This window comes from Cherax quadricarinatus, chromosome 30, assembly GCF_038502225.1.
Source record: "Cherax quadricarinatus isolate ZL_2023a chromosome 30, ASM3850222v1, whole genome shotgun sequence".
Classification (NCBI taxonomy): Eukaryota; Metazoa; Arthropoda; class Malacostraca; order Decapoda; family Parastacidae; genus Cherax; species Cherax quadricarinatus.
Window position 1 is genome coordinate 17,585,405 of NC_091321.1, and position 27,820 is coordinate 17,613,224.

Below are 27,820 nucleotides of genomic sequence, written 5' to 3' on the forward strand. Positions count from 1 at the left end.
GGCCGTGGTTCCAAGGGGACAAGTAGGTAGAATTCCACTTTGAGAGTCATCAAAGTGGTGGGGCTTGGGAACAAAATTGGGATTTTGCTGCCAATCCCAGATACAGTTTGCTGGTGGATACTGGACATCATAGGCTGGTTGTGTGGGTGGTTGTGGTTGTGGCGGGCTGGTGGCTGACGCTCCGCTTTGTCCTTGAACTGACGAGTCAGCAGCATGGGTCCCAGCCTGGGCTGGTGAGTCACGCATGGCGGTGCCACTACCATCACCACTACCACCATCTTCTGATGCCTGTGGTCTATCCATGCCAAGTGTAGCCACATCATCCTCACTATCACTATCTAAACCTGGTGTAGGGCCAGGGGTTGTACTCCGGGATGTACTCCATCCCCTGGGCACAGCATAGGATACACTACCCAAGCGCATGCGGCGGCGAACATACCGACACTTCACTGGTGAATATGATTCCTCACGATCACTACTCGAATGATCGTCAAGCGCAATAAAATCACAATCCACGTCACTATCATCATCATTACTGAAGTCAGAGGCCTGGCCACGCGAAAATATTAGTTTTCTCTTGCGTTGAGGCACAACCGACCATGAGTCACGAGTGCCCACACCAGAGGTAGAAGGTTGAGGATCGTCAGGGTTTTCTGCACTATTATCGATATCCTGGTCATTCCTTTCGGTCACTAACTGATCAAAGCCATAGAATTCGTCTTCATTTCCACTTCCATCAGTGTCAGAACTATCAGATAGGAAGAGGAGAGTCCCAGTTTTCCGGCATGGTGAACAAGGGTAACTGAGCTGGCGTTCCCACAATGCTATGCGGGCGCCTAGATTTTTTGTTTATGGCGCACACCCACCATGCAAACCCGTTCTCTCACATGTAGGCCTATGAGTGCTTTCACGCTAAATTTGATGGTGCTAGAATTTTGGCGTAGATCTACGGTTTGGACACTCAGCGTGAAGCCGTAGATCTACAGGACGGACCCTGAAAGGGTTAAAATGAGCTGGATGGCAGGCTACCTATATAAAACATAACTAAGTCATAGAGAAGGCCGAGAGATTATTTTCAAATACATATTACTAACATTCCGGTATTCAGCATGATCGAATAGTTTGTACGTATTATTGTTATTCAAAGATTTATTTCCACATGATACACTGTACAGGGATGGGTGTCATTTGGTTGTGCATGTAGAAAGCCTATGGTTATGCAGAACATTTCGGGCAAGTGTAAACCTGTCTTGTTTATTTCTGAAAATGTTAAGCACCAGTAGAGAACACATATACAGAAACTTTCCCATTCATAAAGAATAAAGATTTTATTTCTTCGAAAAGGATGCAGTGTGTAATTACAATTTTGGTTTGATAAGTACAAAGAAAGCCACTATCATCCAGGGGTATTTTGGGCAGACTAATCCTAGTACATTCATGGGCTGATTTCATTATTTTCTATGTTGCCTTTGAACTATAATAACTAGGTACAGGATTATCAAAATATGCATAATAAATAATAAGTAGTCTTTCTCATATTATTTATGTTACATTAGGTTGTACACGTAATTTCAATATTTCATTCCTCTTCAAGGGGGGCTCCTTGGCGTGGTGAAGAGGCTCTTGGTCTGAGGAATTAGACCTGTCGGTCTACTTCCTCAGACCGAACCTAATTACCCCCCAATCCCCCGTTCCCTATCCCATCCTTCCCTTTTTCCTTTCCTCCTCCTCCTCCCCACCCCTCCCTTTTGCTCTTCCTTTTTGGCCTTTTTTTTTTTTTTTTTTTTCCACAGGCACGCTAGTTCCTAGGTAGGGGAAAGGGCACCGGGGTCCATCTCATTCCGTTGAGGTTCTTGGCGGTGGCGTAGTTTGCCGTGGAATCTGGATTGCCTGGGGATGTCCTGATCCCTCTCCAGTATCCCGGAGGGTGTCTTTGGGTGTCTCTTGGGCGACGGGTGTATCTCTGGAAGCCACCTTTCGGATTCCGGGGGTGGTGGCCGAAGGAGGTATGCTTTGTGGCGGATTTCCGGCCGCCCTCTCTTTTGTCCACCGAGGTAGCTCGGCAGATGTGAGGTTGCTATCCCGGATTGCCGGTTTACTGGCATGATGGGTAGGGTATGGCACGGGTTCCATGCTGCATCTGCGCTACTTGCGGTGCTGAGGTCCTCTTGGGCGCGGAGGGAGATTTCTGGCCCTTTCATTCCTCCTAGGAACTATCCCTCCCCGGTCCCCCCTTTTTTTATTCTTTTTTTTCTTTTTATTTTCTTTTCTTTCTTTTTTTTCTTAAAAACAAAAAGAAAGAAGTAACCTAACCATGGCAGCCCTAGTCCATGAACCTGCTACCCCCGGGCCCCTTCCTGATACCGCACCCCGTTCTGACCCCGCCTCGTCTTTGGACCACTCTTCGGACACTCCTCATGCCTCTGTACCTCTTGCCGGTGCTGTTTCCTCACCCGCTTCAGGTACTGAGGCCTCGACTGACTCCTTCAATTTATCTGACCTTCGCTCTCCTCTGACTATGCTTCTGGCCTCTCCCTCTACAGTGCAGCAATTTTTGAATCGCCGGCCCGTTCCACGTCGGACCAACTCTGGTCCCACGCCTAAACGCCAACGACAATTACCTGCTGATGATACTTCTCCACCTTCTCGTTCCTCTCAGAAAAGATCGACACGTCCTTCACTACCTTTCCACGCTCAGTTTCAGACTGCACAATGGACTAAATTCTTCACTTTACGACCGACTTCCTCTACTGCCTATCTTTCTGACCACAGTATTGGCAAGGCACTCCTATGCCATGTTGGTAAAGATATTTCTTTTCATGCTCTTAAGAGCGGTACGCGCATCGTCACCGTACAGCATGCTACCCAGGCTCATGAGCTTTCTCGTCTTTCCCATATCGATACTGTTCCTGTAACTATTGAAAAGCATCATTCCCTCAATTCTTGTAGTGGTACCATCATTCTGCCCCATACCATAGTTCAACAAAATTTCCAGACATGTGGCACTGACATTCTTGAACAGCTGGAACTCCAAGATCTCCCAATCCTCAAGGTAGACACTTACGTTCTTCCTGCCCGCGGGCGGAGACGATACCCTAGCAATGTGGGTCGTTTAACTTTTGACAGCCGTGAACTCCCATCCTCAGTTTATGTAGCAGGACATCGGTTACAAGTTCGAAAGGTGATCCCTACACCACAACAGTGTAGAAATTGCTGGCGATTTGGCCATCCAGCGAAATATTGCAGATCTATCGCCGAATGCCCAGTCTGTGGTGCCGATGACCATTCTAATACGTCTTGCAATCGACCTCCCTCTTGCCTTAATTGTCATGAGGCTCACCCTTCGTACTCTCGCCGTTGTCAAGTCTACTTAAACGAGCGGGAAATCCGTTACCTCAAAGAGGCAGAAGGTCTCCCTTATGCCATGGCAGTTTCTCATCTCCGCCTCCAAGGGAGACTACCTCGTGTTTCTTATTCCCGTGTTTCAAAACGTCCCCCCACATCTGGTATCCCATCATCTGCACCCACCTCTGTGGTTACCTCTCCCATAGTCACTCCTGTAGCTATTTCTTTTGCTGTCCTCGGCTCAGACGTCCCTACTTCAACGTCTCAGTCTGATCTTGCTTCTTCGTGTTCTCTCTCACAAGCCTCAGTAGCGACGAGATCTCGTATGACACCTCCTCCCAATCGTCCCTCTACTTCTCAAAAGTCAAAAAAAGGTCCGTTAACACCTCCTACCCATCTTCCACCTCCTCATTTTCCCTTCCCTGTCTCTGTACCTGGTTCTCCCCCTCTCACTGGCTCTGTTACAAGTGTAGAGGTTCACCCTCCTCCTCGTACTGTACCTTCCTCCCCTGTTCCCTCCCAAGTTTCTTCCTCTTCTGCCACCTCCCAGGTTTCTGCCTCTTCTGTCCCCTTTCACGCTTCTCCAGTTCCCTCCACCCTTTCGCCCCCCTCTACCTTGGTACAGTCCATTACAGTTCCAATCTTTACTCATCCTCTCTCTACCATTTCCAATATTGTCTCCCATACGACGTCTCTGAACTCTGAAACACTTGAAGCAATCTCTGAATATATTGCAGAGACCAAACCATCAATGGACACTGATCCACTCTCCGCTCCTTCTGCGCAACTCCTTTCTTCACAGCGCACCGTTCCTTCACTGCTTGAACGTTTTCCACTGCCTCCGCATGTGGACTTTTCTAACCCCTCTAGTCCGTAGGAACCCTTACCTGCGGATTTCAGGTATCTTTATCATTGCCAATCATGGCCTATTTACAGTGGAATATACGCGGCCTCAGGGGTAATCGAGGTGAGCTTCAGATGTTACTCTCCCAGTTTTCCCCTGTTGGTGTTTGCTTACAGCCTTACAGGAACCAAAATTACACTCTGCTGTTATCTCTCCCATCTCAGGCTATAATTTATTGTATTCTTCAGATCCTTTTCCTGATGGGACCTTTAATGAAAGTGCCCTTCTTCTACGCACTGATATTCCGTACCATCAGCTATTTGTTCGTACTTCGCTGCATTACACAGCAGCCCGTATCCACTTGCATAGGTGGTATACGCTCTGTTCTTTATATCTCTCTCCTTCTCGGGCATTATCTATTCCGGATATTGCCTTTCTTGTTTTGTCATTACCACCACCGATTCTGTTACTTGGTGATTTTAATGCCCACCATTTTCTCTGGGGGGGGGTCTCACTGTGATTCCCGTGGCATTCAGTTAGAGGCTTTTCTTGCCACCCACCCCCTCCATGTTTTAAATACAGGTACTCACACCCATTTTGATCCTCGGATTCACACTCTCTCTTGCATCGATCTCTCAGTCTGCTCTTCCTCCGCCGCATTAGACTTCACTTGGTCTGTTCTTCCGGACTTACATGACAGCGATCATTTCCCAATCATTCTTACTTCCCCTTCATATTCACCACCTCTTCGCATCCCACGCTGGCAATTTGATCAGGCAAATTGGAACCTTTACTCACACCTAACTGTTTTTAGAGAGGTTCCTTCTTCGTCCTCCATCGATGAGCTTTTACACCTCTTCTCGTCCTCCGTTTTAACCGCAGCTTCTCATTCTATACCCCAAACTTCGGGCAGGCATTCTCAGAAATGCGTGCCTTGGTGGTTTCCTGCTTGTGCTCGTGCAGTACGTTTGAAATGCACTGCATGGGGCAGGTACCAGTACAATAGAACCGCAGAGAGACTTCTTGATTTTAAGCAGAAGCGTGTGATTGCTCGCCGTGTCATCCGTGACGCTAAACGCGCTTGCTGGCGAGATTATGTCTCCACCATCACCTCTGCTTCCTCTATGAGTGCAGTCTGGAAAAAAGTACGAAAACTGAGTGGTAAATATTCTCCTGACCCGGCTCCTGTTCTGCGGCTTGGCGGTGTTGATATAGCAAACCCACTAGATGTTGCCAATGAAATTGGCAATCATCTGGTCCGTATTTCTCAGGGACTCCATCTATGCCCCTCATTTCTTTCCTCAAAGTCTGCCAGAGAGTTAGCCCCCTTGGACTTTTCTTCTCTCAGAGAAGAACAGTATAATGTGCCTTTTACACTTCAAGAACTGGAGGCAACACTCTCAGCTTGCCGATCATCGGCAGCTGGGCCCGACGACATTCATATTCGTATGCTACAACATTTACATCAGTCAGCCCTTGCAGTCCTATTACGCCTTTACAATCTTATTTGGTCACAAGGAGTTCTTCCACAGCTGTGGAAATCCGCCATTGTTCTCCCTTTCCGCAAACCAGGCACTACGGGACATGAAACCTCCCACTATCGTCCCATTGCTCTTACCAGTGCAGTTTGCAAAGTGATGGAACGCCTAGTAAATAGATGTTTAGTGTGGTATTTAGAGACACACAACAGTCTCTCCACTCGTCAATATGGCTTTCGTAAGGGACGTTCTACCATAGACCCCTTACTACGCTTGGATACGTATGTTCGTAATGCCTTTGCGAATAACCACTCAGTTATTGCCATATTTTTTGACCTTGAGAAGGCATATGACACAACTTGGAGGTATATTTTAGCCCAAGCCCACTCCTTAGGCCTTCGAGGCAATCTACCATCCTTCCTTAAGAACTTTTTAACTGACAGGCATTTCCGTGTTCGGGTTAATAATGTGCTCTCCCCGGACTTTATCCAAGCTGAAGGTGTCCCCCAGGGATGTGTTCTGAGCACAACACTTTTTCTCCTTGCTATTAATGAATTGGCCTCTAGTCTTCCATCAAATATTTATTCATCACTCTATGTTGATGACTTCGCTATTGCCTGTGCAGGCGCTGACTGTCACCTTATTACAGTTTCTCTCCAGCATGCAGTCGACCGTGTTTCCAATTGGGCCACCACACGTGGGTTTAAATTTTCCAGCACTAAAACCCACCAAATTACTTTCACTAGACACTCTGTCATCTCCGACCATCCTTTGTACCTCTATGGCTCCCGTATCCCTGAACATGATACAGTCAAGTTTCTGGGCCTCCTCTTTGATTGTAGGTTATCCTGGAAACCTCACATTACCTCTCTGAAGGCAACTTGTCACAGCCGGCTGAACCTTCTTAAAACCCTTGCTCATCTTTCATGGGGAGCTGATCGTCGAACCCTCCTTCGCCTACATTCCACCCTTATTTTATCGAAACTTGATTATGGTGACCAGATCTATTCAGCGGCATCTCCTGCTACTCTCTCTAGCCTTAACCCCATTCATCACCAAGGATTACGTTTATGCCTTGGTGCTTTTCGCTCTTCTCCTGTCAAGAGCCTCTATGCAGAAGCGAACGTTCCATCCTTATCCGATCGCCGTGATGCCCATTGCCTTCGCTACTATGTACGCTCTCATGATCTCCGCAATCCTTCCATTTATAGAATGGTCACTGATATTAGTAGACATTCTTTATTTGTTCGCCGCCCCTGTTTACTCCATCCCTTCTCTCTTCGCCTTCATTCGCTCTTGTCTTCTCTTCAATTACCACCTTTCTATGTACATGTAGCATCTCACTTTTCCCTACCCCCCTGGGAAGTTCCAGCTGTTCGAGTCTGTTCTTTCTCTCTCCCTTGCTCGAAAGCCCAACTGTCTACGGTCGCTTCCCGCTCTCTTTTTCTTGACCACTTTCACTCTCATTCTCATGCCATCGCTGTGTACACAGGTGGCTCTAAGTCTTCTGACAGCGTAGGATTCGCAGCAGTGTTTCCGGACAGCGTCGTACAAGGGCATTTACTATCTTCGGCTAGTATTTTTACTGCTGAATTGTATGCCATCCTTACAGCACTTATCCATGTTGCATCTATGCCTGTGTCATCATTTGTGGTTGTCTCAGACTCCCTTAGTGCTTTACAGGCTATACAGAAATTTGATACACCTCACCCCTTAGTCCTCCGTATCCAACTTTGGCTACGCTGCATCTTTACCAAGCATAAAGATATTGTTTTTTGTTGGGTCCCTGGTCATGTTGACGTACAGGGCAATGAACAGGCAGACACTGCTGCGCGGTCAGCAGTACATGACCTACCAGTTTCATGTAGAGGTATTCCATTTACGGACTATTTTGCTGCAATATCTTCCCAACTTCACACCCGTTGGCAACAACGTTGGTCTACTATGCTCGGCAATAAACTTCAATCTATTAAACCGAGTATAGGTTACTGGCCGTCTTCTTATCACCAGTGTCGAGGTTGGGAGACTACTCTCTCCCGTCTTCGCATTGGCCATACTCGTCTTACTCATGGATATCTCATGGAGAGGCGCCCTGCTCCTCTCTGTGAGAATTGCCAAGTTCCATTATCAGTCAGCCACATTCTGTTGGACTGCCCACTTTATCAACGAGCACGCAGAATTTACCTCCGTCGTCGTCTTCGCTCTGCTGCTCTCTCTCTTTACCTTCCCTTCTCGCTAATGGACCCACCTTTCATCCAGACTCTCTCATTGACTTTTTGACAACAACTGACTTACTTCACAAATTCTGATACCTTCAGCCCTTTCTACTTCAATCTCTTGCTACCCTCTACCCCTGTACTATCCCCTGCCCCACTGTTTTCTGTAACCTACTGATCATCCCTCCTCCCTTCTGCCATCCAATACCCTCGCTTCCTTCCCTACCCTGCAGCGCTGTATAGCCCTTGTGGCTTAGTGCTTCTTTTTGATTATAATAATAATCAATATTTCATTCCCAAAAAATAAATTCTGAGTATAAGAAAGTATTACAGATGTGCCAAAGATTTATAGTATGTATTTGCAGGAAAGACAGTATGTCATAATTATCCTCTGTGGATGAGTGGAACAAACTCCTGAGTAGAGTCATTGAAGCTAAAACCTTGAGTAGATTTAAAAATAGGTTAGACAAGTACATGCATGGATGTAAGCCAGATCTGCTTAGCATGGGCCAGTAGGCCTGCTGCAGTGCTTTTCCTTGTTTAACTTTCATGGAAAGTCTTGTGTATTTGAAGGGAAGGCAGTCTGTTATAATTAACACTAAATATTCTCAGTGTCACTCTATGACTTTTATGTTATTTTCTCATAATTATTTTGCTCCCTCCCACAGAAAATATGATGGGAAAGGCAACCTTCTCACCAAGATGGAAGTTGTGTTGGACAAAACTTTACATGAAGCAAAGGTTGGAGAAGTCCCTCCTCCTAAAGGTACAGTAACACTGGACTAATCTAGATTTTTGTAGCCATTTAGGCTTCACAGTAGAATGTCAACATTACCGAAGGATACCTTCTTTACATTGTTTTGAATGCCAACTCCATGAGTAACATTTGTAACCACTGTGTTCTAAGGATAATGATGGAAGATGGCCAGCATGTTAAAAAAAAGTATGTATGCATGTGTGTATGTATGATGTCTGATTTATGTATGTATGTCTTCTTTTTCATTTCAATACACCAACCATATCCCAACAGAAGCAGGGTGACTTGAAAAGGAAAACTAAAGTTTTTCCTTTTAAACTTAGTAATTTATGCAGGAGAAGGGGTTATGTATGTATGTATGTTAAAATGCACAGCAGTACAGTATAATTAATAAATTAGGTGAACCTACTCTATTCCATTCTATATTAATATAATTATCAACGTTGTTATTTGTAAGTATTTTTCTATATTTGCTTATCTGTTACCATAACAATATTAGTAAAAATATTCAAATTACTTAACTTGGTAAAGAGAATTAGTAAATTGAATACATGTATATCTGTAAGAGGCCAAAATTTTGTGTATAATAGGCCTAGTTATGTGTAATGCTATTGAGTACATAACATGCATTTTTATATTTTATTCCTTACTGCAGATGATACCGGAGAAGTGGGAGATGAATCAATGGTGCGAAGAGTCTTGAGAGAAGCAGTCGAACATGGTTCTGTTGGCGCCCTGCAGGTTAATCCTCAGTACCTTCGAGTCAATCAGTTACGAGGTACGCTGCCCATGCCGAGTATTTCCTTTCAGGATCCCTCAGGTGAGAGGATTTTCCAGGAGCCTTCTTTCAGCATTGCTCCTGGGTCATTTGGGGTTGGTCCACAAATACCAGCACATAGAACATCCAGTTTTCTTACTCCAAGGAACCCTGCTCATAGGCCTACAGCTGAACAGCAGTCACAGTCTGAACCTGAGCCAGATTCTGAACCTCATCCTGAGCCAGAGTCTAAACCTCATCAGTCAGAATCTGAACCTCATTCTGAGCCAGAGTCTGAACCTCATCAGTCAGAATCTGAACCTTATCCTGAGCCAGAGTCTGAACCTCATCCTGAGCCAGAACCACAATCTGAACTTAATTCTGAGTCCGACTCCAAGTCTGAGCCAGAGCCAAAGCCAGAATCAGAATCAGGGGCTGAGATTCAGTATCATGTAGGAGATAGGAATGATGAGCCAGCCTCAGAGAGTAAGCCTTCATCTCACTCACCTCTGAATCAGCATCCATCTAGCCAGCCAGCTCCTGGCCAACTGCCACCTTATCATTTGTCAGCAGCTGGAGTTCAGCCTCTTTATAGACCAACACAAAATGAACAGCCATTCCATCAGTTTCTCCAAGGTCAGCAGGCATCATATGAAGCAGTTCCATCAAATTTGCCACAAAATGCTGACAAGCAAGGAACTGGTTATGATAGTGAGACCAGTGCTGTTAATGACAAGATTCAGTCCCTTAGTCCAAGCGCTGGCCAAGTAACATGGGGTAGATTTACATTTTCCCCACTGGCTTCTAAACAGTATCTTCCCCCTGCAGACACACAGACGTTTGACTCAGTTTCGTTTAAACCTTACGTCCTTCCTGGCGCACATCACCACCTTCTAGTTTTCTAGCCTTCTGCTGAATGGAATATTTAACCAGTCATGAGATAAGACCTCACCTCTCATCTGTGGAAGATGGTACATTACTTGAGGATTGAATGATGTACAAAAAGTAGAAAGATGTTTTTGAAAAAATCACTAGTAATTAAATTTTAGTTGGCTGCTTCAGTAGGATGTCTTTTTGTTCTGAAGTTGTTTTAAGTCAGCAAGGTTGTCTTAGGTCTAGGGAGTCTTATGCCTGAATATCATGTAACATCCCTGGATACAAATTTGATATTTGTCATTTTTTTTAAATGCTTTCTATAAAAATGATATTAAAATCAAAATGGGAAACTTGATCATGTATTAATGTATTTCATACAGAAATGGGTAAACATATACAGTACATAAATTTACATATTCCAGATATAATTTTAGGTTTTTGAAAGATACATACCATATATGGGTAAATATATATAAATTTATATAGTACATGTATATATCATGTTTATATCGTATATTGGAGGTAAAGAAAGAAGTATACCAGAGTATAGTAGTAAGAACATTATGATGATTGTGAAGAATAAGTTTTAAACATTGTAGCCAGCAGGAGGTTGGAGGCAGTGGAGATGTTGTGTTTGAGGGCAGTGTGTGTGGGCTGAATATTATGCAGAGAATTTGGAGTGTAATCATGGTAACATTTATGAAGGGATCCAGGGCAAACTGGTTAGTTGGATTTGAGTCGTGGAGGTGGGAAGTACTGTGCCTGCACTCTGGCAGAGGGGTGGGGATGCTGCAGTTCAGAGTGTTGTCTGAACTCTGATGTCACCTGTGTGAATGGGTCATTAGTGTGTAGTTCAAGGCTGTGTGAGTAGGTCAGTGTGTGCTATTCAGGGCTGTGTCAGGTCACAGTTTGTGCTATTCAAGGCTGTCGGTAGGTCACAGTGTGTGCTGTTCAAGGCTGTGTCAGTAGTTCACAATGTGTGCTGTTCAAGATTGTGTCAGTAGGTCACAGTGTGTTGTTCAAGGCTGTTTTAGTAGGTCAATGTGTACTGTTCAAGACTGTCAGTAATCACAGCATGTGCTGTTCAAGGCTTCTGTCAGTAGGTCAGTGTGTGGTGTTCAAAGGCTTCTGTCAATAGGTCACAGTGTGTGCTGTTCAAGACTCAGTAGGTCACAGTGTGTGCTGCTCAAGACTGTGTCAGTAGGTCACAGTGTGTGCTGTTTGAGGCTGTGAGTGGGGTCAGTGTGTGTTGCTTGAGGATATTTGCTTGATTATTATTATAATCAAAAAGAAGCGCTAAGCCACAAGGACTATACAGCGATATTTGCTTGAAAAAATTTTAATCATTGAGAGGGTAAGAATGACTTATTATTTTTACAGGAATATCTGCACTCCAAGACCATTTTAAAGATTTAATTTTGTGATAAAAATAATCATCCTGCATTTTTTTTTTTAAATTGCATCAGTTTCCCATTTATGTTTTATTATCATTTTTAGTTTTTATTGATGCTTTTTTCTTTATTATTGGTTGTGGTAAGTAATTAATTCAAATACTGTACTATATTTTTTTAGTATTACAGGACACTGTATTACTATGTAATTGTTATGTATGGAAATAAGATAGCTACTGCTGTACATGTGTACTAATATATAATCCATGTGCACCAATCACAGTAGAATGTTTCATAAAGATTAATGGCAATTAAGATTTCTTCACCATTAGGAATTGTAATAATAAATTAATAGTACATTTTAAAGCTATAAAAGTATACTCTGAGAGGAATATCCATATTCTTTACTTTCATTGAGTTTTTGCATGCCTGTGTAATGAGAAAACACCTGCAAGTGTGTGGAATGAACTGTGAGATGAGACCAAGAGAAATTAGAGCTATATGGGAGCAGAATTTGAAAAAAAGCAAAATGATCAGATTTCCTTCAAGGCTCTCACTCATCATTCATGTTTAATACTCGAGTAAAAAATCACATTCTTAGCTCTACCGGTGGACTGTTGCTTTGCTTTCTTCTCTAACTGGGAAAGGTTTCTTTTCCTAACCTTTCACATTGTTTTCATAGCCTGTGTTGAAGCTCTTTCTTACAGCTGGTGTAAATAATCTTATCCTCCAATTTGGTTAGTATACGGTGGACCCCCGACTTATGATATTAATTCGTTCCAGAAGGCTGTTCGGGTGCCGTTACCGAACGAATTTGCTCCCATAAGGAATATTGTAAATTAGATTAGTCCATTTCAGACCCCCAGAAATACACTTACAAAAGCACTTACAAAAATACACTTACATAATTGTTTGAGTTGGGAGCTGTTTGTAAGTCAGAGGTCCACTGTACTAAAGTGTGGCAGTGGTTTTCCACACTAAATTTCACCACACCACAACACTATAAATAACCAAATTGAAGTAGTAAGATTTTACTGCACTACACACTTCCATTTTGATGCAGCTCCCTTAATAGCATGTAAGATGATGGAGAGGGAAATTTCATTTTATATACGTAATATACAATCACTTTTTCACACTGAATGAATTTACAAAAAAAAAATAATGTTATGTTTAGCAGGATTGAAAACATCTTGAAAAATGATTTAATATGAATATTGCAATGCTATTTTTTCTTTGTAAGAGATACAGTATTATTATTACAATCAAAGCACTGAACCACCAGGGTCATACAGTGCTGAAGAGATACAGTGGTACATATATTATGTAGCATTATATGTACTTACATCATAAATATTGCATGCTGTTGTGAGTTTTTAAGATTAGTATTATTCCTTATCTTTGGGAAAATATTAAGTCAGTAAGATAACACTGAAGGCTAAGCTTGTGAAATAGTTTACTATAATTAGATTTACCTTATTTCATGATATGAGATTTATAGTCTCTGATTTGAAGTAAAATAGTATATTATTATTTGCATTTACATTACAGCAAGTACAATATTGACAAATAAAATATACTGTACTGCACAGAGTTTGAAAAATAAGATTACCAATATTGATAGAAACTGCATGAATGAAACTTTTTCTCTCCTCAGTTTACTTTAAACTTTTTCATGCTTAATGTTTTGCAAGCAATCTTGCTTTGCAGTTTTTCTGTAGAAAACTTAAGAACAGTATTTTATTTTAGCCAATAACTGTGATCCTTCACTCCTCATTGATATTCTATTGTTACCCATCAAGATCCACCAAACTCTTTTCAAATAAGGATGAATATTAATAATTTCTGCTGAGGAAGTTCATAATGGGTAGGTTGTATATTAGTGTGCAAGGGACGAGCCTCGGTTTTTGGTCGTCTTGTCTTTGGTTTTCTGTGAGGTGATGGGTTGGTGTCTTCCTCTGCTGTACAGTATGTGCACAAACAAATATCTCTGGTCCCTCCTTTCTCTTACTTCTGGACACTGTTATTTACAGTACATCAATATGTTTTAAATTTCCCTTAAAATTTATTCCTGAGCATTTTGAAAATTTAAAGGAAATTTTTTTTTAGTATATGACAAATTTAGTAGCAGCTATTATAGAGAGCATTTGTTTGTGTATGTACTGTATCAAGTGATGTGGATCCATTCACTGTACCACCAGCATCCCAGCATTTCTTGCCAGCACGCCATGCAACAGGTAGTCGGGAATAACTTGACAGTTTCACCACATTTGTCTGACAGCACTGAATGAAAACTTGTTATACTATGGCCAGTGTGATACCTGCTTCATGAAAATAAAATATCTCTTCTTAAACTAAATATAATTATAAAATAATTGAAGGCTTGTGCAGACTAAATGTTTTTGTAAGCATAATGCTATATAGGGTAGATTATCAATTTTCCCCTATACAGTGTTATTTACATTCTGCACTTGTCAACTGAAAGGTTTTTATTTTATTATCAACTATAACATGTGATGAATTAGATTACTATCATTGTTTGTAATAACATGTTCGGATCCAACATGTTCGATTAGATCCTGTCTGAGTTGCTCTACTGTACTGTAGTTAGTAATTTGGTAAATACTCTTGGCTTGCAGATTGCAAATAGCCAGCATGACCACAGTAGTATTTTGTTAGTAAAGATAAAGCTGAAAAGCATATTAGGTCTTCATTATTTTATACAGAGTACTTAAATTCTCAGGTTGTGTTCTGGTATAGCTTTTTTAAACAAACATGTTCTACTCACGCTCAACCTTTCAATAAAATGCAGGTGCACTTTGTATTTTATTTAATTTAAAAGTTTTCCCAATTTTATTTTCTTGTGCACCTGTCCTTTGCTTCTGTTAACAGCCCAACAATTGCAAACAATTTTAAATCAAAATTTCCTCTCCTGAAATTTTTTTTCCTTTGCTATCAGTTTGCAGGAGACATTGACATTGTTTAAGACATACCAGCAGTTACATTGTAGGAGAATGGTTTGGGTTTTCAAAAAATTTGATCATTAATGCTCTTAAGCAGGAATGCAGAATTCATTATTGCAAGAGAGGGTAGATGTCATATCCACCAGGAAGACTACCTTCTTTATATCTCATATTTTCCACTATCAGCACTGCTGACAGTGCACCTTAAATAAACTTAGTACTTTAAGTTATTCTTGCTTTAAACCTAACATTGTTTTTTAATACACTGTTTAATATCTTGTATAATGAGATGTTCCTTTCTCCTACACTGTAACTATCACTGAGACAGAGTCTGTATGTTGTTAGTACTTACAGAATAAGACAAGCTATGCACCTTACTAATATTTAATGAATAAAACAATTCATGCACCTTACTAACAGTGGGAGGGTGTGCTTACTAACCTCTATGTTGACTGTTTTGTAAGAGTTCAGATACGTCAGATCAAATATAAATAATGTGTTCATTGAAAACTACAACAGAAGAAATTTTCCCTGACAAATCAGATATGCTCAACAGGTCAGTCTGCTTTAGTAAAGAGTGTTTTGCTTATGTTTTAGGTATGGTATATCTCAGGGTGGAAGAGATGGTGGGCTGACAAGTGCATAAAGCAACAAATAAAACAGCTTGATTCTGTTATAACATTTTGCTCAAGGGAAGCTTTATTAAGTTATGACTTTATAAAGCTTCCCTCAAGTGAAATGTTGCTATGATAAAAATACATTATATTATGTATATTTTATGCTTGCCAGTTTATGTAGAAAGAGAAGTGTAGCAAAGCAAGTACAGTGGTCCCTCGTTGTTCGTAATTAATCCGTTCCTGGAGCCGTTACTATAAACGAAATTTACGATTTACGAATCAATTTTCCCCATAAGAAATAATGTAAATACAATTAATCCGTTCCTGACACCCAGAAGTATTAAAACAAAAAAAAATTTAACATGAAATATACATGTAGTACATAAACAATACAATGGGAAATGATGAATGAAACATTAACAGCATAACACTTACCTTTATTGGAGATTCTTCTTAGTGTATGGGAGACTGGAGGAGGAGAGAGAGTGGATTGTTTATAGTTTGGAAGGGGAATCCCCTTCCATCAACACCTCAGGTACCATTTGCTTTTCTGGGGTTGCTTCTCTTCTCTGTTTCTTAATGCCACTAGGACCACCTTGAGAGTCACTGGAGTCCTGTCTCACAAAATAACTGTGGAGAGAGCTCTGTTTCTGGCATCTCTTTAACACTTCCCTAAAATGGCCCAAGACTTTGTCACTGTACATGTTGCCAACCTGGCTTGCAACAACCTTGTTAGGGTGATGTTTCTCCATAAAGCTTTCCATCTTACCCCACATAGTAAAAATCTCTTTAATTTCTGAAGAAGGCACCTTCTTCCATCTCTCTTCCTCCTCCTCTGCAGCAAGATTCTGAACTGCGATGTGTTGCTCTTCCTGCTGAAGCTCTTGCAGCTCCTCAGTGGTGAGCTCTTCATTGTGGTCTTCCACATCCTCCAAACATCCAACCCCATGGAACTCCCCAGTGCCACAATTGATTTTACAACAGACATAGGCTCATTAGGGTCAGTCCCAAATCCTTCAAAATCCCTCTTGTCGACACAATCTGGCCACAGTTTTCTCCAGGCAGAGTTCAAAGTCCTGGTAGTCACTCCCTCCCAAGCCATACCTACAAGGGTTATGCAGTGGAGGATGCTGAAGTGCTCTCTCCAAAATTCCCTTAGGGTCAAGTGAGTGTCTGTGGTCACAGTCAAGCACCTGTGAAACATTGCTTTTGTGTAGAGTTTTTTAAAGTTTGCAATAACCTGCTGGTCCATGGGTTGGAGGAGAGGAGTGGTATTCGGGGGCAAGAACTTTACTGTGATGAACCCAAACTCCTTGAAAATTAGGTCATCCAAGTTTGGAGGATGAGCAGGTGCATTGTCCATTACTAGCACGCACTTGAGATCCAATTTCTTTTCCAGGAGATACTCCTTCACACTAGGGCCAAACACTTCATTGAACCACCCGACGAAAATTTCCCTCGTGACCCATGCCTTACTATTAGATTTCCAAAACACACACAATTTACTCTTCATAACATTGTTTTTCCTGAACACTCTGGGATTTTCAGAATGGTACACTAGTAATGGCTTCACTTTGAAATCCCCACTAGCATTAGCACAGAACATTAGCGTCAGCCTGTCTTTCATAGGCTTGTGCCCTGGCATTGCCTTTTCCTCTTGTGTAATGAAGGTCCTCTTTGGCATTTTCTTCCAAAAGAGGCCTGTTTCGTCACAATTGAACACTTGTTCAGGTTTCAGTCCTTCAGCCTCTATGTACTCCTGGAATTCATGCACATATTTTTCAGCCGCCTTGTGGTCCGAACTGGCAGCCTCACCATGCCTTACCACACTGTGTATGCCAGTACGGTTCTTAAATCTCTCAAACCAGCCTTTGCTGGCCTTAAATTCACTCACTTCACCACTATTTGCAGGCAATTTCTTTACCAAATCTTCATGCAACTGCCTAGCCTTTTCACAAATAAACGAAGTCATAAGAGTATCTCCTGCTAATTGTTTCTCATTTATCCACACCAATAATAACTTCTCAACCTCTTCCAGTACTGGTGATCTCATTTTTGTCAGCATAGTTACTCCCTTTGCAACAACAGCATCCTTTATTTAATTTTTCTTGGCCACTATGGAACATAAGGTTGTGTAGGGTTTCTTATACATCCTGGACAGTTCGGCCACACTTGTACCACTTTCATATTGTTCAATGATGGTTTTCTTAAATTCAATCGTATTTCTCACCTTCTTTACCACAGGCTTGGCACTAGGAGCTTTCTTTGGAGCCATGGTAGCTTATTTAGTACAGGAAGGCCCCACTTATACGGCGGGTTAGGTTCCAGGCTAGCGCCGTAAAGCGGAAATCGCCGTAAAGTGGAACACCCTTTTTTTCCACTTATAAATGCATACAAACACTAGATAACAAGTTTACACTAACATATATTAAGTTAGCAATAGAACCAGGCATCAAAAAACAATAAAAAGGTACAATACACACATAGTGCACTCATTACTTACCTTAAAATATTTATAGTCTTAATCTAGGGTGAGACAAGTAGTATTTATTGTAAGAAATCAAGTGTGGTATGTATTGTAATAGGCAGGCTATTTCACCAGGCCACCCAACCCACACATACTATTCTATGATATTTAAGCATCCCAGAGCGATAAAATGTATATACAGTTCACTCATTACTTACCTTAAAATATTTGTAGTCTTAATGTAGGGTCAGGAGTAAGTAAATGAGATAAAACGAATAAATGAGAGAGAGAAAGAATGAATACATGAGAGGTGACAGGCCAGGCACAGAGTAAACAAACCAGGCTCCCACATCTTATATTTATGTTTATTTATTCTATTGTGGGGTGTATTTATCATCTTTTTATGTTATGTATCGTGTTTATTATATAATTTTGAAAAAAATATCATGGCTGGATTAATGAAAATGTGTATATTACCGTAATATACGACATTTAATGAGACTCCGTGACTATTGTTATTATGGCGTCACTTGTGGAAGTCGTCTGCTACCAGAGATCACATTTATGTTTATTTATTCTACTGTGGGGTGTATTTATCTTATTTATATGTTATGTATAGTGTTTATTATATAATTTTGAAAAAAATATCATGGCTGGATTAATGAAAATGTGTATATTACCGTAATATACGACATTTAATGAGACTCAGTATTGTTATTATCACCACTTGTGGAAGTCGTCTGCTACACAGCTCACATTTATGTTTATTTATTCTACTGTGGGGTGTATTTATCTTATTTATATGTTATGCATCGTGTTTATTATATAATTTTGAAAAAAATATCATGGATGGATTAATGAAAATGTGTATATTAACGTAATATACGACATTTAAATGACTTGATGTATGTAAGTTTATTTAGGTACAGGTATACATAAGTATAATTATCAGAGTATATATAAAATATGAAATAACTTTTAAAAACATTTGAAATTTTGGAGTTTCCAGACAAAATGGAGAGACTTAGTGCTTACTGAGCTCATGGAGAATGTAAACAAACAGGGTGGGGCACGGTGACGGTATTAGAAAGTCAGGTGGGGGGAGCCGTATAGTGAGTTTTGGTCATAATTTGAAATGTCCGTATTAGCGGAACGCCGTAAAGCGGAACGCCGTAAAGCGGAACGCCGTAAAGCGGGGCCCTCCTGTACTTGCAAGCACTAAAATAAATGGAATATTATGAAATATTTCGCTGGAGCACGTGAGGGGACCTTCGCTCACTGGTAAACAATGCCAGACTGGCTGCCTCCCTGGCTCACGCCGTGCATACACGTCCCAGACGAACTACGACTCGCGAGTCAACCTATGAAAAGCAAGTCCATGTTTAACGAAAATACCCCTATGATTGGAGAATTTTACGATTGCCGGGAACTACGAAAAGCGGGGGACCACTGTAGTATTTTAAGATAGAACATAATTATGACTTAGTAAAAGAATTTAATTCATGGGGAAGAAGGATTTAGATGTTTAGTGAAAATCTAGAGCAAAATTACTTTATTGAGGGAAGATTATATTAAGAGAACCTATTTATATTTTCGTGTAATAAATAAAGAAATGCAGTACTGAGTGATGAATAATAATTATAATCAAAGTTCACATTTTATGCAGTGGCTCTAAGCACTATACTTATTTGGAACATTTCTACAATAAAACTATTTCATAGAGGATTAAAGGATTGCATAAAGTATTGTAATGCATGAAAAAAAATAATTGTGTGTTTGATACAGTAGGCCTATTTACTAATCATTGACATGACAGGTGATGGTAATTGTGGACAGACTGTCAATATAGATTTCTAAATGCAAGCAAGGTGTTGTCAAGGGTAAACATGAATTCATAGTAAAATGACCATTAGACAAGTACTATATTGTTGAATGGCAAGACTTGCTGACATATAAGGTAAAAAGACACTGTGCATAGCAAACCATAATTTCGCATCTGTAAATAAAGGTTTGATCTGCATATATATCCTTTTACTAAGCACTATACTGTTATGGTCCTGTTACTAATGTCAGACAAGGAATGTCATACAAGGGACACATACAGTGATGCCTGTGGTGCTGGTAGTAATGGACAGTAAGGGACACAGAACATACAAAGAGACAAAAACAATGGTGCTGGCGGTACTGGTGGTGCGGTGATGGGTCTTTAAGAAAGCATTCGCTCTAATGAGTGAAGAAATTATGCTTGGGTGTTGTACAGGTAAGAACAAATTTTTCATGATTGGTGCATATACTGGAGTTTTTTTTAAATGCATATATTATATATTCATTATCCTTGAAAATATTCAAGTTAGCAAATTTTAATTTACTGAACATACGTATTTTAGTAATATATTTATCCATAATCGGATGAGTTCCTGTAACTATATGAACAGATTTCAAGAAATGATTGTTGCAGTGGCACATTTTGAATGAATTGGTATTTATTCTTTTTCCTGGCAGCATCTGAGTCAGTACAAGAGAAGTCTGTGACAGGACTGAGCAGCAGCAGTAGCAGCAGTGATGGATCTGACCCAGCCATTCGGTCAGTGGTTTAGAATTCTGTTGTAGAATTTATGCTTGTGTTTTAAGAATGCAAGAGTGTTTTAGTCTTTAACCATATATTTTGGATAATGATTGATGATGCTAATTATTGTATAAAATAGTTAATATAATGGAAAGATACTGATGCACTGTTTTGACTTCAGTGGTCATTAGTTTTTCCGCATTCTGTCTTGTGAATTTTATCTGACTGTAACATACTACTTTGTATCTCATCATCATACTCATTGAAGAGATGCCTTGAGGCTGGTAAAGGTTTCTGGATCCAAGAAATTGGAGCTTTCTTCACATTCCTGTGATCAAACCTGATTAGCCCCCACCCCTAACATTGCCCTAGCCATGTGCAACACTTGAGGGTTAAGCACCTCCACATGAATTAAATCATTTTTACTATAGGATTTAAATTTTTACTTCAAAATTACATGCATTAGGGCAAATAACAAAAGATTAGTTCTTTGCTGAAGACCAAGGAAACTTAGATGTTTTGGGAAAAATGTTACAAAAGTCATTTCTTCCCCATGTTTCTTTATTTTGTAATACCACTTGGTAGGTTTATGCCAGTTGTAAACTTCATGTCATCATTTATAAAAAAAAATTTAAAATTTGTTTTTGCCATTTGTAACTTTCACTGTTTCTTGTAGTAATATTCCAGCTTTACAGAGGTGCCCCCTTTTATGTGCATTGGTATATGCTTCATTTCCCCATACAGCCATGTAATACTGTAACAGCATTACTCACATGGCAGAAAATCTTATTTGTGAAACACTTTATATATTTTGAAGGTCTTGTTCTTATGACTCCAATATTTGAAAGCATTAAATTCATCAGTAGAAATTTATGCCTAATGTCAAGATTTTTTTTAAAACACTATATCTCTATACAAGAGGTTAGGTTAGGTAAGGTTTGTCAGGAAACAGGACAAATGTTTCCTGATGCGGGTCTTAGTCAGATGATGACCCACCTTTGGAGCTTTGGTCATCTGACTGAGGCCTTCCGCTGGCTTACCGGTCCACCCCTTTAAAAATAATGGTCATTTTAACCAGTTGTAAACAAGAGGTAGTAGTACCACCCAAGGAGGTACTACTGTCCTGTCATGTGAGTGTAAAACAGAAGCCTGTAATTGTTTTACATGATGGTAGGTTTGCTGGTGTCTTTTTTTTGTCTCATAAACATGCAAGATTTCAGGTATGTCTTGCTACTTCTACTTACACTTAGGTCACATTACACATGCATGTTCAAGCATATATACATACTCCTCTTGGTTTTCTTCTATCTTACTACAGCTCTTGTTCTTGTTTATTTCTGTTTATCTCCATGGGGAAGTGGAACAGAATTCTTCCTCCATAAGCCATGCATATCGTAAGAGGAGACTAAAATGCTGGGAGCAAGGGGCTAGCAACCCCCTTCTCCTGTAAATACGTATTACTAAATTTAAAAGAAACTTTCGTTTTTCCTTTTGGGCCACCCTGCCTGGGTGGGATACAGCTGGTATGTTTAAGAAAAAGATCTCTACACAAATAACCCATATTGTATTAGTCACAAATTTCTGCACCTCAACCTTTTTCATCTCTTTTATATCATTTGTATACATTAATTCTTAATCTTTTTCCTAATTACTTTTCACTGCCTTAATAAGAACATAACATTAACTAAGAAATGGTACAGTAAGTCTACTGGCCCATGCAAGGCAGGTTGCTGTTCACACCTACTCATTTCAACTCATACTTTTTTTTAATAGGAGCTTCCATTTTTGCAGCTGATCTAATGCATTCTTTATGTGTACTCTGTGTTCCTAAACTACCTTTAAGCTCTATGCATTGTATGCTCATTATTATTATTTTAATCAAAACTAAGTGCTAAACCCACCAGGGTGTATGCTCATAAGCTATCTTTAAGCTGTGTTGTACATTCACAAGGTATTTTTAAGTTCCATGTGTCAAAAATTCACAAGGCTCACAAGCCACCACTAAACACCTCTATTTGTAGGTTCCTGGCAACCAACAAGATATGGATCATCATTGGGGTGGTTGTAGCACTGGTGCTGATTGCTCTCATGCAGGCTATTGTCATGATCGTCAGGAGTAGGAAGAACAAAACTCCTCCTGTTAGCACTAAGGTAAGGAACAAAAAGCAAATGTATTTTTGTTCTACTGATCTTTAGAAGGGTTCTTGCCTTAATGGAAGTTAAAAAGTTTTTTACAGTTATTTGAAGGATGAAAAATAAAATAAAAAATAGTAGCCAATAAGGATGGAGAAATGAATTATGAACTTTGTAATTCAAAAATGCTGCAAAATTATCAGAGGCATAAGGAAAATGTTAAAATATAATATAGGCTTGAAGTGTGATAAGTTTTGTTTGGAAGAATTATACAGCTACTACTGTTGTATGCTTGTAAACAAGTTTTCATTAGAAAATTACCAAAGTTAAAATGGATTTTTGGATTTAAAAGATAGTAAGATATACACAAACATTGTATTGTGTGGAATATGAAAGGGATGTATAAATAAGACATTCCCAGTATAGACATATATAAAAGTGTATTACTTATTAAGTCTATCAGATGTGCAGAATGCAAATGTTGTGTCCATGGAGGAATATGTAGAATGTGTGGGTTGTACAAGAGAGAATATGAGGGCCTACCAATTGTCTGTTAGCACAGAACTTTTGGAATATAAATGGATAGGTAAACCGTTGTATATAAGTATTGTAGTAGATTGGAAGGATATTTAAAAACTTAATTTAAGTTTGATTGTCCGTACTTATTTTAGTATTAATGTAATCCGTTTATATTTCATCCATTAAGGTAAATGCTATGCGAATGTTATGCTCAGTTACATAATTTCATACATTTGCCTTGTGTGCCCTTTAGTACAGAATATATTTCATAGTTCTTGAAGTGTTTCAAAAGACAAGTCAGACTTCACAAATCATGTGTGTAATAATATTGCTGGCATTCAGAGAAGGATGGCAAGTGCACTCTATCCCAAACATTTTGGGATATTGTATGTATACAAGTGTTATAAAGAGCTAACACTATTTCCTTACGGGATTTGTTGAAGAAATCTGCTCATAATTTTTTAGTGTATGTCTGTAAGCTGGGTGTGTGCATATAGGTTTGTATGCAAGATTATTATTATTATAATCAAAAAGAAGCGCTAAGCCACAAGGGCTATACAGCTTGTACGCAAGAGCATGTACATACACACATGTATGCATGTGTGGATTAGTTTATTGGTTTTTAGTTTTTATATATTAGTTTATTCTGTCTTTAAATATTTTTTTTAGCTGTGTATGTTTGTGTGAATATATCAGTGGAATTGCCAGCTTGTCTCAGTTTCTCTCTCTGCCAGACTTTTGTTTCCTTAGCCCAATGCATGAGATAGTGTACTGAACATTGTATATTTTCTTCAAGTAAGCTTTAGTTTCTCTCCAATTAAAGAATGATGTTTGTTGAGATTGTCCACTTCTGTAATTAGTTACACACTGTATGCATATTTAAGAGAGCTTATATTATTTATTTTATTATATACTGTATCTTATATGTATTTTCACAATAATTAATCATATTTTTAAATGCATAAAGTATAACAGATCTGTAACACTGCTGAGTATGCTGCTTCATTTCCAGTTGTTGGCACATTCAACATTGTGTGAGGAGACAGAATTCCATTGAACCGGTGTTGAAAGTTCCACATACTGTTGATGGGTAGGACACAACACATTTCATACTACTAGCTTATAACATGGGTGAAGCTCAAAAAGTGTAATTGAATGTCTTTTAAAAGTGCATGTGTTCAGGTGAGGAATTCAAGGATGCTGTAGATAGCTATCCATCAGAATAACTAACAACTCACTCTTGGAAACTTCAACTTTATAAAACCCTATGCCTGAAGTAGACCTGTCACAGCTAATTTATCTTGTACTGTGTACTGTACTAACCAGTCTCCTCTCTCCCTTACCTGCTTACCTGTCCTTGGTCCCTGTTGGCCTTCGTTCTTCTGGGCTTGGTACCATGTAGATTGGACCACCACCTGCGGCTGCAATGGGGGCTCCTGCTGTGGCTGGTAATGGTTTTCGCAATGGCAGTCAAGTGGGCTTGGTGACGGCACTTGAGCCTCCACCAATGTATCCCGCAGTGCCACTCACACCAAAGAGTGCATTGCATTCATCTGCTACACTGTCTTATCATTCAGCTTCTTCCAGTCCAGTAAAGACAGGCACTCCACTGAGTACTGAGAACCCTGGCTATGTCCCTGATTAAGCATCACTTGTGTATACTAGTTCTGAATGAATCATGACTAAGGTGGTGGGTGAAACAGATTGTATCTAATTCTTAAATTAACATTATAAAAGTTTTAGAACTTTTAATAGTTGTTCTGAATTATGGGTTAAAGTAACATTTATTTCTGTTACTGGCACACTTTCCTAAATTATGTAAGAGCAGTATACACTTAATTAAAAACCAAATTTGTAAGTCCTTGTTCAAATTTGTAAGTCTTTGTTCTCAGCTCTGACAAGTACATATTTCTTACTAGGAGCGTTTAATCACCAACTCAGGCTGGAAGGACTATAGCCAAGGCAACATGAATTATGCCTATGAGAGTTTTGAGACTGAGGAAAATGGAGTGAATTCTCGTCGTCAGGGAAGCAATGGCTCTGCAAGGCCTAGTGTTCCTCGTGGCTCATATGGTAAATCTAATGGCCAGAGTAATGGATATCATGGAGGAACAAATGGTCATCCAGGACATCTTGGCCAGCACCCAGGAGGATATGGTGGGGATACACGATCACTTCAAAGACCACGCAATGTCCCTCAAACACGTCCTGACCCACGTGGAACTTATTCACTTCCTCGAGGCTCAACAGCCTCTTCCTCTCTACCCTCTTACAATGCTGCCATGCAAGAAATGACTCCAGATTTCTACTACCTTCCATCTCAACGTAAATATTCAGGAGAGGTTGTCCGTGTTTATGTTGATTATAACCAGTCAAAATAAGTAGGTGAATTTTATCATTGGTATATAAAATTGCTGAATATTCAAAAAATTAAAATGCTAAATAATGGTCATGTTTTATAAAAAAAAATTATATAAAAAAAAAAATACACAATAGTGATATTACAGTAATCTGCCATTACAACTGGTGGTCAAGTTGTTGGATAGTTTGTGGAGTTAGATCCATGTGGTATGCTCACTCTTCGTAGTGGAGGTCCCCAAATTGCCTTCCTCTGCAGGAACATGTCATCCCCTTCCATGAGAAGCAATATACTCATGTTGACTCTATATATTTTTTACTGTGATATGTGTAGTGGCTTGCAAAATCTTAGTACGTTTGTAAATGTAGTGCACAGCTTCAAGTTTTTATGATGGCATCAAATGTGTCCATTTATTACATTATGGATTTATACCATGAGAGAGATGTTTTAGCCTTCTAGAATTGTTCAAAAATGTGAAAAATCAGAAACTGTAACATAATTTTAACTTGTGAATACTATAGTATTCAGTGCTGTATTCCATGAACTTTTAAACATTGTATTATTATCTTTGACATAATTTTGAAGTTTTATGGTTTAATATTAAGTTTCATTGAGTCTGCAGTTTTGTATGTGCTTTTTATATGATACAGTACTTTATGTCTCATACTGCTGAGAATAACTTTTGTTATTGAAACAATGTTTCTACCTGACAGTTACATGGGAAACAACACTGCATGACCTATGTAAGTTCAGCACGTTTTCACTATAATGCATAATAAAGTGGTATTAATACCTGACAGTTATTTACTTAAGAAGACTTCAAACAATATTAGCATGAATATTCTTGAGTCAATAACTGATTACACTAGCCAACAAAATTTAAATTTTTATCCAGTTCAGAAATCAAATTGGTGGATTTAAGTTAATTTTTATGTGCTGATCATGAATCTTGAGTTTGTTTAATCTATCACAAGGTTTTTAAACCTTTAAATAAATATTTTGGCTGTTACCTAACAATCATAGACATTTCATTAAGAATAGACACTGTGGTGCATGCAATGACAAAAACTAATCCTTCTTAATGTAAATGTTATATATGTATGCATATATAATATTCATGCATGTATGCATCACAAAAAAATTACCAGTCATACAAACATGTTTACATCACAGTTTTCAAGTGTTTTTGCTTGTCCAGCATAGTTGTCCATTAAACTTAGTCTGGTTTTCCTGATATCTCTTATCCATAATGGTTGTGTCCTGGTGAAATCTTTCACAGCAGGCCTCTGTTTAACAAACTGTGTGTGTGTCCCAAAATTAATTATACATTTTTAAATGTGAACTGAAAGTTGTTGGCCTGTGTTATTAGAAATGCAAGAATAAATAAGATTTGGTAGTGAATGTAGAAATTCAATTGTCAGATATTTTACATAATCTGTAAGAAAATTTTTTTTGTTGTATATGTAGTCTAAGATGTATTGAAATAAAACTGCTCAAGAGATTAGATGTGTCTGTGTAATAAATATTTCATTGGTTAGTTCATGGGTTAAGGAAAAAAAAATAATGTAAAGGTGTATGTCAATGTGCTCTTGGTGGATCAGGACATTTAAATTGTAAAACATGAGCCTAATATAACCTATATTTTAAATTTTTATTTGGTAATATATATTAGTGTACAATTTTTTTTTTTTTTTTTTTGCCAGAAAAGCTAGTTGTGCCATTCACTGAATTCTCCAAAGATAACACACAAAGTGTAACTTCTGTAATCAATTTTAAAATGAGGTGTAAAATAAGGGGTCATGAAAGGAATAAAAAAGTGTATTCTATATAAATTAAGCACATTCTATGTATATAGTTTTGATAAATTATGACCCTTACACAGTATTACAGTGTGTAAATATAATAGACATTATTATTGTACCTAAGTTGATTTTTAAGTATGAAAAGATGTAATAAAAAGTGCTAGCACCATCTTCAGGATTGTATTTACATTTCTGAAAAGACCAAGTATAAAGTACTACTTGTGGAGTCTTGTATTGTACTTTATATATTTTATAGTAAAAGAGGACATGTGTTACTCAAAACTTGAAGCAAGTTTTGAGTAAATACTAATTTAACTTAGTTACCTGTCAACTGATCATGGTTGCTGCATGGCACAGCCACACATGCTGTGCTACTTGTATCACAGCCACACATTGGGTGATGCTTGTATTAAATTCATACTTTGGGTGCTGATTTTATTATAGCCACATGTTGGGCACCTGCTTGACTCGAGCCACTCGTTAGGCTACACTGGCACTAAATGCTGTGAAAAGGAAAAGATGTAATGCATATTTCAAGTTAAATTATACATTTACTACATACATGAAATGACCTCACAAACTATTGAGCAATTTATTGATTCTAGTTATACTGTAATCCTGGTAGTTCTTGTACGGCAACAGTGTCCATCAAAACACTGTGCTGTGTTTAAGTGCTAAAATGCTGCTTGAAAATAGTGAATGCATTAGAGAGGAGTATTGTATCTATTAC

At 39.2% G+C, this 27,820-nt stretch overlaps 1 protein-coding gene across 1 annotated transcript in view; it reads left to right on the top strand.

The window, feature by feature from the left end:
- Positions 1-27,596, top strand: part of LOC128692680 (uncharacterized) — a 65,606-nt gene extending 38,010 nt beyond the window's left edge. Inside the window, exons 18-23 of the mRNA XM_070090116.1 lie at positions 8,552-8,649; positions 9,296-10,293; positions 10,708-10,735; positions 20,214-20,295; positions 22,299-22,428; positions 24,849-27,596. Coding sequence (XP_069946217.1) covers positions 8,552-8,649; positions 9,296-10,293; positions 10,708-10,735; positions 20,214-20,295; positions 22,299-22,428; positions 24,849-25,310 — 1,798 coding nt within the window. The 3' untranslated portion in view covers positions 25,311-27,596. The remainder of the gene's footprint in view (positions 1-8,551; positions 8,650-9,295; positions 10,294-10,707; positions 10,736-20,213; positions 20,296-22,298; positions 22,429-24,848) is intronic.
- Positions 27,597-27,820: the final 224 nt, after the last annotated feature.